The sequence below is a fragment of the Anarrhichthys ocellatus genome, unplaced genomic scaffold (genome assembly GCF_004355925.1).
Source record: "Anarrhichthys ocellatus isolate YVR2014 unplaced genomic scaffold, GSC_Weel_1.0 scaffold14, whole genome shotgun sequence".
NCBI lineage: Eukaryota > Metazoa > Chordata > Actinopteri > Perciformes > Anarhichadidae > Anarrhichthys > Anarrhichthys ocellatus.
The window spans coordinates 1,730,536-1,742,272 of NW_022280044.1; the positions used below are offsets into that span (position 1 = coordinate 1,730,536).

Consider the following 11,737-nt stretch of genomic DNA (forward strand, 5'->3'; position numbering starts at 1 on the left):
CACACACACACACACACACACACACACACACACACACACACACACACCAAACAGAAAACTCATCACCACAGGAGACAAAGACTCCCATGAACGGTTTAACATAGATACCCAAAGTCAAGTGCACAGTTTGGGGAGAGCAGTGCGGAAAACTAGGGCAACCTCAACTGACTCGCACTCACTGAAGACAGTAGCGGGCGAGACTTTCAACGGAAACGGACATCGTAACGCTGAGACTCACACCTGTGATCTCCTGATGGACATGCAGGGGAGCGAGACAGCAGCCATCCACATATGAACAGAAACATAGATGACCCAGACCACACACACACAAACACACACACCACCTACAGGGCTGGGAGACACACAAGCTATAATTAGGTTGCAGATGAAAAAAAAAGAAAACACCTGTGTTTAGCACCTGGGTTACACTCAAACCTCAGCACACGGCTACTGAGAAAGGGATGGAGGCAAGCCTTGGAGAAAAATACAAACTGACACAGCAACACAGATCTCTGCAGCACACGTGCAAACATGCCATAAATCGTATACTGTGCGATGCCAGCGGCACATTCGCATAATCCTGCTACAGCAGCTGCGTACAGTCCAGTAACACCCGCACACGACATGACAATACTCACAAAAAGTTCAGTTCAAGCCTCTCACGCAGCTGGAGAGGGGGACATACGGGTTAGACTGAGACTGCCTACCTAACCGTTTACCCTACTGGGTCAGTAGGCTCCGAGGCTGAGAAACGTGAAAAACCACCCACCCACCCACACCCACACACCCACACCCACACACACACACACACACACACACACACACACACACACACACACTGAGAGAGCCGTCCAGCCTCTCGCTCAATATGTACAGAGCTCTGCAGCAGTATACCACAGCTGGAATGCAGCGGGCAGAGCGAGCACGCAAGAGGGAACCGTATCAGTTTCTGGGTCATCTAGGGCTGCTTCACTCCGCATGAGGTCTAGACTTGGACTGAAAAACACGCCTGCGGATGCGCTCCACTTAAACCGATTCATATTCACGTTTGGACAAACATATGCATTTATAGAAGCACGGGGTAGAAGGTTGAAATACATTCATGAGCGTATTCCCAGCTGCTACCAAGGTCACAGTTTATCATAAAGCAACAACTTTTCCCATCGGTTTCTCTTATTTATAGCATTTTTTTATTTATTTTTAAACAAGCGAAGAGTCTCCTGGCTTTGAATTCAGCCCAAGGCAACAATCAGTAAGCTAAAGAGCAGAACATGGCAGGAGTACCTGTGAGATCGCTCTCACCCACCTATGTTTGTCTGGCTGTCTGGCACCTTCCCATCTCACCTTCAGTGTCTACCTGCTGTTTTAATTAACTCCGTACCACAGGGAGCAATTATGCAAGGCAACATTCGTCTCATTTGAAACAGCAAATTAATCTAACCTCAAGCTGCCGAAGGACAGGCGCACCAGTTTGTACTGCGAGCGAGAATGCCAGCACTTCAAATGACAAGTCTGGGTTGTTGTTTTTCCTATAAGCAATGGCTGTTAGCGCAAAAATAAAGACAGAGAGACGACAGGGAACTTTGGGCCCCAATCCCCAACTTTTAGGAAAATAAGGAGGAAATGACTTCATTAAGATGGACAGATAGTAGGCCGAGCATACATGGAGGAGAAAACAATTTGCATACCTCCATCTCCCTCAGGGAGCAAGAGCGGAGAGTGAGGAAGGAGATGGGAGAGTGTGCTGCAGTGCGAGAGGGAGCCATTGAGAAGTAAGTGCAAAGAGAGATGCTACGAATGAGAGAGACAGTCAGACAGAATGTGTTAGAAAGCAAGTGTAAGAGAGTAAGCTAATGAGAGAAAGATAACAGGCTGCAAGGGGAGGGAGGCAGGAAGGGAGGGAGGGAGCTCCGACAGGCAAGAGGAGGCAGAAATTGGCAAGGTTGGGGAGGTGGTGAGAGGATGCCAAACAGTAGGCAGTGTCAAAGTGATACAATCAGGATCTTGTATGTGATGCAACTCATTAAGCGAGGGGCGGGCACCCATCCTCTCCCAAAAAAAGTGCTCCAAACTGCCATCTCTGCCTCTGTCCTCTAATCTGATTTCCTGGATTTTGTTTCACTATTTCAAAACAAAAAACACAAAATCGTTCAATTTCATCAGTTCATTTGGGTTTTGACTAACGGTGCGACTCGAGGCGGCCGTATTTCACCTTCTCACTTTTAATTTGCTGCCGTGTTGCAACGCTGCCTTTCATTCTACAATCTTTAAGACCCTGTAGGGATGAAGAAATAGTTACTTGGGAGAGCCAGCTAACAAGAAATGGAGGTTTGCTGTGGCTAATAAAACTTGTTTTTTTTTGCCTGTGTGCGCATTCCTTTTGACATGTAGGTCCCTCTGGTGGCTGTTAAAACTGAAATATAACAACTCTGGCACGCTTCAATTCTAAAGCTGACAGCTACCGACCAATGGCGTGCACACACGAAGCTTCACATACCCGCTTTAAATGGGAGAGTGCGCTTCAGTAAGCAGTTTGCGGCAAAGTACGAGTTGAAAATTGCCTTCCTCGTCTGCTGGAGCTGCGCCAGACCTGGATCTAAAAACCAAAACACCACCGTCAACCACAGTTATCCTTGTTATCCTCGTGGACAACAAGGAAGAACTAGACAACATGAGAGCTGCCCGTATGTGTTCGTGTCAGAGACGTGGCTGCACATGTGCCTGTGCTTCTGGGCTGACTTTGCATGCGTTTATTGTCGAGTTGACACGAGCGATGGCGGGACGCGTGCGGCTCCATCACTACGGGGACGTCTAACTGGGCGTGTAAGTGGGCTCTCGCTCCATCAGCATCCGACCCGGAGGGGCCGAGAGAAGACGACAGTGATCACAGAGGAAATAGGGAGCAACGGTTCTCAACGTGGGGTCGACAGACAGCCAGGGGCCCTTTTAAAAAAAAAAAAAAAAAAAAAAAAAAAAGGTCCACTGTGGGACCAAAAGGCATAAAGAAGAAGAGTTGCAGTTTCAAGTCAATATACAGCCCGATATCCCAGTTTGTCACAAACATTTGTCGTCGACAGCCGTGATTCCCTAGAAATGTTTGGGTGGCTGGCTTCATGAAATTGTTGAAGAGCATTTGACTACAGAGAAAACACAGTGGCTGTGGTGGATCAGTGGCTGCACACGTGAATCCATACCTGACACAGGAATCCTGAAAGTATTGATCTTTAGCCTGGGTCTCTTTTTTTTTCTTTTTTTTTTCCCAAAGGTAGGTTTGGTCAAGTTTACACTCCTACTGCAATCATGTGGAGCGGCAGAATCTTTTCAACCATTTGTTGTGTAGAAAACTGGGTGTGTCACAGGTGTCAGGTTATTGTTCCAATACATTTACTACAATTCAGCATTACGTCAATGTCAATTGTAATCCCATTTACATGTTAATTTTCCTCCAAAAACACAAGAATGTGGATAGTTTTCTTTCAAATCAAATGATTTTCTTTTACAAATTAGTAGTTGAGCTTCTCCACAATGCTTCCATGACCCCCCCCCCCCTTTGGTTGACACTGATCTGACGCACAGGAATTAGGGGTCACATGAAACCTTTTCAGGGAAGCCCCGATGTACAGCTTTGTAAAGAGAGAAGACATGCTGAGCACCAGACCTCGATAAGTGGCTGAACTGTTGCCAGACTAGAACGCACCTTGATATCTTTGCTTTGTATTTGATGGAGGAGAGCACTGAGCTCAAACACTGCCGTCTGATCAGAGGCCCACGGTGGCCATGCAAGCTGGGCAGGAGTTACACACCTCTTTAATTAGCAGTGCGGGTGAAACAGTCAGCTGTAAAACGCACCACTTTTTCTTTTTGCATCAAGCGAACAGCATGCACTTAAACAAGCCGGGGGAGCAGCGGCAGCCTCGGCGTCTGCACAGTATATACATATATATATATATATATATATAAATATATCTGCCGCAAACACAACACAACTCGCAGCTTTAACGCGCACTTGTTTAACAAACCAGAAGTAAAAGCAGAGCACGGTGAAACAATCTACCGGCAGTTTAAATGTTGCACTGCAGTTCAATGTGTCTCTGCTGCGATGCTTGAAATCAGACATATGTCAATAATAAGAATACAAAGAGCAGCGCCCAAAGCCGCTAAGGCCACTTGACAAAAGTAAAGACGAGGGGGGGGGGGGGGAACAGGGGAGATGAAACACAGTATTGTGTCGCCGCCATGTATAACCGACCAAAGAAACCCCCGCGCAGCGAACCCCCCCCCCCCAAACACCGTGAATCCTTCAACCTTTTAGCGCAACGCGCGAGGGAAGTGAAGCTACACGAACACCAACAATGTGTGCAAGAGAAGAAAGCGGGCTGACAAACCTGACGACGCGAGGACACTTCTTCCACTAAAGCGCTGATGTCCGGAGTTTGTGTGCGTGTGTGTGTGTGTGTGTGTGTCACCTACCAGTGGTGTTTTCTCCCTCCCTCTCCGCTCTGCTCTGCCGTACAGAGAGAGATAGTGCTGATGTTTCCACTTCCTCTTTTCTTCTTCTGCCGTCTGCTGGCTGGCTCGGTGATGCCAGACAGACAGAGAGGATGCACGAAGCCCAGCTGCTCCCTCTCTTTCTCTCGCTGAGTCACCGGTTAACGAGCGAATGGCGACGTTTCATCCGTTGGAAATAAAGAAGTCAATTATGATCATTTTGTTTTAGCAGCTCTGAAGTCGGACAACTTCACTGTGAACTGAATCACAATATGTGTGGGACTTTGATATTTCAATTTAAGGATGATAAGTGCGTTTAATAGGTCTGATTTCCATGAACTGAGTAATACATGAAGTTGTATTACTTTTTAAGTTAAGTTGTAATTCAAAATGGTGTGAGTGATGTCACCCTGCAGTTCAACAGACACATACAGTGTTTATTGTTAGTTTGAATTATTTGTAAAGCAATTTGTAACCCTGTTTTTTTAACTGTATAAATAAAGTTGTTATGATTGTCTTTATTTGGACACATGCTGTTTGATAATGAAGACAAAAGTGTGTTTTGACTTTGTATTGACTTCGTCAGGTTGAAAATCATATTTTGATAACTATTGTGTTTTCTTAGGCAGGGAAAGGATGTCACATGTTTGTATGGCGCCGTTCAAAAACATAAAACATCAAATAGAACTCACACAAAATCTACTAAATATGGCAAAATTAGAAATACACATAAACAGGGTTTTAAAAGAATTGTAAGACAATATATAAAACGACAGTGTTCACAAATGACATTTGGGAAGTTACAATTTGACATTTTGTATTAATTCAAGTGTATATATATATATATATATATATATATATATATATATATATATATATTGTTGCTAAGTGTTCGATCATCACTGTGAGAAAGAGCCAGACCACAACCACAGCATTAGTGGAAAGCACAGTTTGGACCTGAATTGCTACCAAAAATCTAATTTAAACCAAACATTTAAGCACTAGTTACTATAGTATTATAGCAGATTGACATTAAGGTTTCAAGAACTGTTAAACGTGTGTTAACTGAGCTAACGTGTTCTGTAATGCAATGTTAACAATTTACATAGAGAACACATGTGTAGCTACGTTTTTTTAAAGTTAGCTTTTTGTTGATGGGTCTTTGAGAATGAGGTAATATCACAGGCTGTATATAAGAAGGGTAATTAAATGTTACAACTGAGCTCCCCTAGTGGATAGCAGCCGTGCCTATACAACTTCTCAACAAAAGACTTTAGAATAAAGCAGATGTACAATAAATTGTATCTGAATAAACAAACAATGAGGACGCCACGTATTCTCTCTCACAAAGATGCGACTGCCTCCAATATTGCAGCCAGGAGGCAAAGGCAAACAGGAACAATGACTTCAATAATTCATGGTTATTGAGCGCTCTCTGGTCTCCACACACATACACAGAGAAGTGAAGGGTGTGATTATAACCTTCTAATGGTACATTATGTCTGGAAGCCTTTTGATTTAGCTCAACATTGGGCCTGCACGGCATTATGTTCTAGTTTCATTGGATTTCATTGTACGAGGCAGGATATAGGACTATGTCACTGAGCCACATGAGGCCACTTCCCTTTAATTGTGTCAGTGATTACATACTGTTTCTGATATAAAGCCAGTGTGCTTAAGAGTAAAAGAGGGAGTGAACAGTGTCGAGCAGACAGTCCTGCAGCCCCTCCTGATAAATAATCTGGGCAGAAATCTTTCTTTTTCTCAGGTTTGTTTGTCTCTCTGTGAAATACACAGGATGCAAACCTCTGCCTATTTAAACACCAGCCTGTGTCCTCCACTAAAATTGTTAATTTGACTGCGTACATGGGCTGTGAAGGCCTGGTACAGAAATAACAGAAGGCAAACCGGTTATTTTAATAGATTTTAGGAAGGTCACTTTGAAAGTAAACAGACTTAAGTAAATGGTTTGAAATGATTCTGTTGTTTGAGAGTCGCGTTAGATTGAAGGTTTTCAACATCCAAACAGTTTAAATTGTGTATAAATAATGTCTAAATACAAAATTCAGTATAGGGAACATCAGCAAACAAACAAAACAAGATCATTGAGTTTTTGTGACTTGAGCTTCAGAGCGATACATCAGATGTGACCATTTTATCTGAGGCTGCAAAGAGGCACTGGGGTGGTTCTGAGCCTGTGCCCATACGGTCAGTTCATATGTGAAGTAGGCCTGCTGCTGCATGGTGCATCCCGTAAAGTGCAGACTCACGATGCAGCACACTCTACCTCTGCACCCAGTAAAACGCAGTGTCACTCATTTCTTGTTGCGTCTCACACGGTAAACTCTTCTCCCCTCATGAATGGACTTTTACCTGCTTGTGTAACTCACTTGGATTCGAGCTGTCCTTGCTTCACAACCTCCTGCCCGTGTGAGGATGATATCACATTACCAAAAAAAAAAAAGAAGAGAGAAACCTTGTTACTGCATCTTTCCCGTTGGGCAAACAAGGATTGTTATTCATGCGTTAAGCGCAGTGCTCGAGTCTCAAAAGACTTAATTTTCTGCAAAATATACTGAGCCTCTTACACAATCGTCTCAACGAGCATGGCACTCAATCTGACCTGTCCCTTGTCCAAGAAGACAGAGTGCTTCAATAAAGACTCTCCGCTGACCAAATTCTCTCCACGTGGCGCAACCTCCCTCTGAGCAGCCAGTGAACGAATCTCATCTGAGAGATTCATGGTTGTACTCAGAAAGAGAGAAGTCAACGCTGGAACAGGCCGCTTCGATGAGGCTGATTTATCTCAGGTTGCTGGTCAAAAGCGCCAGAAAAAAAGGGGATGGACGGAGAGAAGATGAGAGAGAGAGAGCTCTCAATCATCGGGTAAAACGCTCTCATGGCTGTATCTCCATCACTCTTCACAAACACACACACACACACTCCCTGCAGCATTTGAGCTACTCAGAAAAGCTTAAGACACAAATCTAAATGGAAATCTAGTTTGCTTGTTCCCTGTAGGTCTGCTGTAATTGTCTCTCTGTCAGGGTCATTAGAAAAAGGGAAAATGTTTCGAGTTCGTTTCCACAGGGAGTCTCGCTCATGATGGAGAGATGCACCAGACTTCCCTCAAAATGTGGCCTAAAGGGTAAGTGCACCTTGAGCTGCTGCCGGTAGCTCAGGACAGAAAGTGGGGAACATTCTGAGCTGTCGAGGTTACAAACCTGTGAGAAGACTCTTAAGAAGCAGTCTGAAGTGTCCTCAGATTGATAGCAGGACGAGATCAAAAGAAAAATGGCTTCTTCGCCTCCAGGGAAGGTCACTGCGGTGCCGTGCTGTGCACTTTTTAATGATCCGTCCTCTACGCCTGGAGTTTCACTGCATCGTCCTCAAAAGATTAAGTTGTCATCAATATGAGAACGTCTCGTAGACATTAAGTCAAAGCCAACATTGTTGACATCTTTGTTTTTGCAGCCTTCAGCGGGGTAAACATTGGAGCAAGAGAGCCATCTTTATTCTCAGAATAAGGGAGCACATTCACATACATTCTTTCACCTCTATGCCCTTTTTTTTTTTTTTTTTCAGAGCAAATAAGCATATTCCAACCTCAAATCATTCCAAATATTTGTGTACAGTCACAAGCATTCAAACGTTCAGGCTTGTGTGGAAGACAAACTATCACTGTACTGATTCGGCCTTATTTTTCCACCTCTGCATTTAACACACTCTACAATCAAAGTATTTAATGCCAGCGAGATGGCGAGGATACAAAAATATGGTTGGAAAATACAATCTCTTAATAACACGCTGTATTTGCTGACATGCGATCTTATTGGACCCCGCAAAAGAACATTATCTCTTACACCAGCGGGCTTATCTCATATCACTTACGATTCATTACGCATGCGGCTAATGCTTTTTGACACACACATATGCACAAACTTACTTAAAGCAGTGGTGCCATATGGCTCTGTGTTGTTGTACGATCCAACAGAGAGGATGCAAATGCAAGTCGTCACCCTGGAGAGAATTAAGCGTCACGTGCAGTGGACTTACAGTTTCAACCAGCAGAGAAAAGGCTTAAACAAGGTCTTCAGAGTGCACTGAGAACACACTTCACTACTGCGTGTAATCTACCGCTGCTGCTGCTGCTACTTCATTCAGTCTCTTCCTGTGTTTACAGCAAGTAGCACACATGTACACATAGTGCATGTTACACTCAATCTGAATCCGAGCAGTCAGAGGTTTTGGAGGACTTGTGCTTTCGTTTGCCTTTTCTCTTCTTGTCTTTCTTCTTTTTGTCCTTCCCCTTTTTCCTTTTCTTGCTGCGATGGTGGTCGGACGAGGAAGAGGAGCTGTCTGAACTGGAGGAAGTGGTGTCCTGAAGCATCTGCTGCAGCTGTTGGATCCTAGAAACAGGAAGGAGAGAAGAGGAGAGGAGGTGGGATTAGTGTCAAGTACAGGGAAAACGCAACCGATGCCCACTCGGATGCCCCGTTTTGGCGAGCATCTGAAGTGTCCTTGAGCAGGACACGGCCTTTGTCCTAGTCCCGGCATTTCCGGACTGTTCGCCAACTGCCTACTTGTGTCACATATTGCCAGTAATTTCCTCAACAGCGCCCAATTACCCGTTAAAACTGCAGGTGTGTGGAGGATTCTCAGAGCACACTGGGACACACCTGGATAATGGGGTCATCCCGTCCTCAGAGAACTAAAATAGATCAGATAACAAGGTGCTTACTTGAATAACTACTTGTCCACAGCTAAATACGGTTCAAGAAGGAAGATTAAAAGCAACACATCACAGAACGGGTGAGGAAGAACCACACTGCTCTGTGAAATAAAAAGGAAAGAAGAAGAGATGTGGAGTATTAGAGGCCAGTGGAGTACAATTACCTTTAATTAGCTCAGAGAAGTGTGCCGGCACACTGAGAGTGATGGTATCAGAAAATGTACAAGACGTCCAGAGAGTGTTTCTGTGAGGAAAAGGTTGACGTGCTCTTGTGAAGTGTCCATCAGGCCTCATTACGGAGCAGCGTGATCATCAGAGCACTCGGGATGTCATGCTACTCCTTCAAATGTACCGCTCATCCTCAAAGTGGACCTAAAGCTAAATTATACAAAGGTCTCTTCCCCCGGCTTCAAATACTTTGGTTTCCCTCAAATGCACTTTGGAAAGAGAATTCCTGCAAACTGTCCGCACTGAGATGATCAGAGGCTCAGTGTTTCAGTCACTGACCTTTGTCATGAGGCACAGCAACACATCTTCATACTAAAGCTGCAATAACCAACTCTCAAACACTTGAGACTGTTCCCACAAACAGTGTGTATAACAATCTGTGGAATACAAATGATAATAGAGAAGAATAAATGGGCTATGCAAAATACTTCATTTTGAGAACGCGCATCATAAAATCACCAAGTGAAAGTGGGAATATCTTCAGAACCTTGACCTTCATTTCTACAATGTCATCATTAAATGTTCTCAAGGACAACTTGAGGCACAATATGCAACTGGAAAGTAAACTGTGTAAAAGCTTTGCATCGAGCTTCCACAGAGGTGGTTTCTGGAGCTCTCGGAGAGCCGCAGAGCTGAAAAACAGGACAACCTCAGACGCCGCATTAGTTCAATTGGACCAGATTGGATCAGAGACCGGAGATGGGTTTTTCAGGACAAGTACCTCAAATTCAAACAACAACAACAACAACAACAACAACAACAGCCACCTTATTAATTCTAGGAACAGGAGCTCCGCCTCCTCATCCAAGTCTTACATCATTTATTTTCCATCGATGGCATTGTGTCCGGCCTAACATAATTGGGACTTTTCAATCATGCATATCAAAGATCGCCTAACAAAGGATTTAAAATAAATAAAAGAGACGCGACATGCGACATGCGACATGCAATCCCCCGTAGTACCATAGTAATAGTATGCCTTCACCGGCTCACAGCAGCACGGGTAGAAAGCAGGCATCAGACTGCTTTGCTTCCCTCTCAAAGATGATGCCAAAGTTAATATGGCACAGACACACAACTCAGACTTCAAAGCGCCGCTGGCCTTTGAATAACCTTTCTGTAATGCATGCAAAAAAAATACACACAAGCCTCCGTGCTGCTGCTCTGCATTTACACACACACACACACACACACACACACACACACACACACACACACACCGACAGTGACCCTTCATAATAGACAAACCTCAAATTCAAACACCCTGGCGTCAAACACTATTTGCTAGAAACGGGCACAGAGGAGCAGCCACCATGAGAGAGATTCCAGGTCATCTGAGGCTGTCCCACTCCACTGTGGGAGACCTGACAGCAGCCTCTAAACTGTCTCGTCTGTCCTTCCAATCTATTTCACTTTTAAAAATCTTATTCAGGGAAGTTACAGCAAAGGACTCGAACAACACGCGTGATTCCTACAAAATAAGAGTATGTACCTGGTTTCTTTTTCATTCCTTTTGTTTTCCCGAATGATGTCGTACATCGGGTCTTCATGAGCCTAACAGAACAAAATAAAATCTGTCATTACCTACTATGAAGAAACGGTAAAATTCAAACATAGTTCAATGAACAGTTGCTACTATTCACATTAGATCCAGGAAATTACCCCATCGACACATTCCAACCACTGATTCTAGTGTTACGTCAGCAGTTTTCTAAAAACCTCCCCACGACAGTACGAGGTATGACAATATGACACAGTTGCATTTATGGTAATGATTGCAGAGGCTGTGTGTTATTGCTCCATTACGGGCACATTGGAAGAGGCTGTGTGAAGACAGCCTCTTCCAATGTCTGCTCCCCACATGTTCCTCAGTGTAAACTAAACAAGCTTCAGATCTACCGTTACCCTCAGCCCAGTCTCTGTCACAGCCCGGCCTACATTCTGCGATACCTTCACTGAATAGCTTCGGGCTCATTTGTTCTGAGCAGTTAACAAACTCACCACTCTGAACTGCTCCAGTTTCTGGTTGCCTTTGATGAAGAACGGACACTCCTTGTCTCCTGTCCTGTGGCCGTAGCGCTTACATCGCCAACCTGCGGCAAAGGAAACCAATATAAAGCTGTGTAGTTGATACGACATCATTGCTATAAAATATATTAAATATGGGCATGGAAGTACATTGCTGACCTTGGGAACAGTGGTTTTACAAAATAATCTTTAAAAAGTTGCTGACAACAGAGAGGGAGACTTCATTCTCTGCTCAGGTGGACACTAATCCTCTCTTTATAT

At 44.2% G+C, this 11,737-nt stretch overlaps 2 protein-coding genes across 3 annotated transcripts in view; both read right to left on the reverse strand.

Moving 5' to 3' along the window:
• elmo1 (engulfment and cell motility 1 (ced-12 homolog, C. elegans)) overlaps nt 1-4,579 on the reverse strand; it is a 93,586-nt gene extending 89,007 nt beyond the window's left edge. The window contains exon 1 of one of the 2 annotated variants that reach the window (XM_031853963.1): nt 4,471-4,579. The gene's annotated coding sequence lies outside the window, so the exon portion shown is untranslated. The other variant, XM_031853961.1, reaches the window with a different exon arrangement.
• A 1,546-nt stretch (nt 4,580-6,125) lies between these two features.
• Nucleotides 6,126-11,737, reverse strand: part of rp9 (RP9 pre-mRNA splicing factor) — a 13,099-nt gene continuing 7,487 nt past the window's right edge. Inside the window, exons 4-6 of the mRNA XM_031854360.1 lie at nt 11,450-11,541; nt 10,941-11,002; nt 6,126-8,897 (exon numbers count right to left, since the gene is read on the reverse strand). Of these exons, the coding sequence (XP_031710220.1) occupies nt 8,708-8,897; nt 10,941-11,002; nt 11,450-11,541 (344 nt within the window). The 3' untranslated portion in view covers nt 6,126-8,707. The remainder of the gene's footprint in view (nt 8,898-10,940; nt 11,003-11,449; nt 11,542-11,737) is intronic.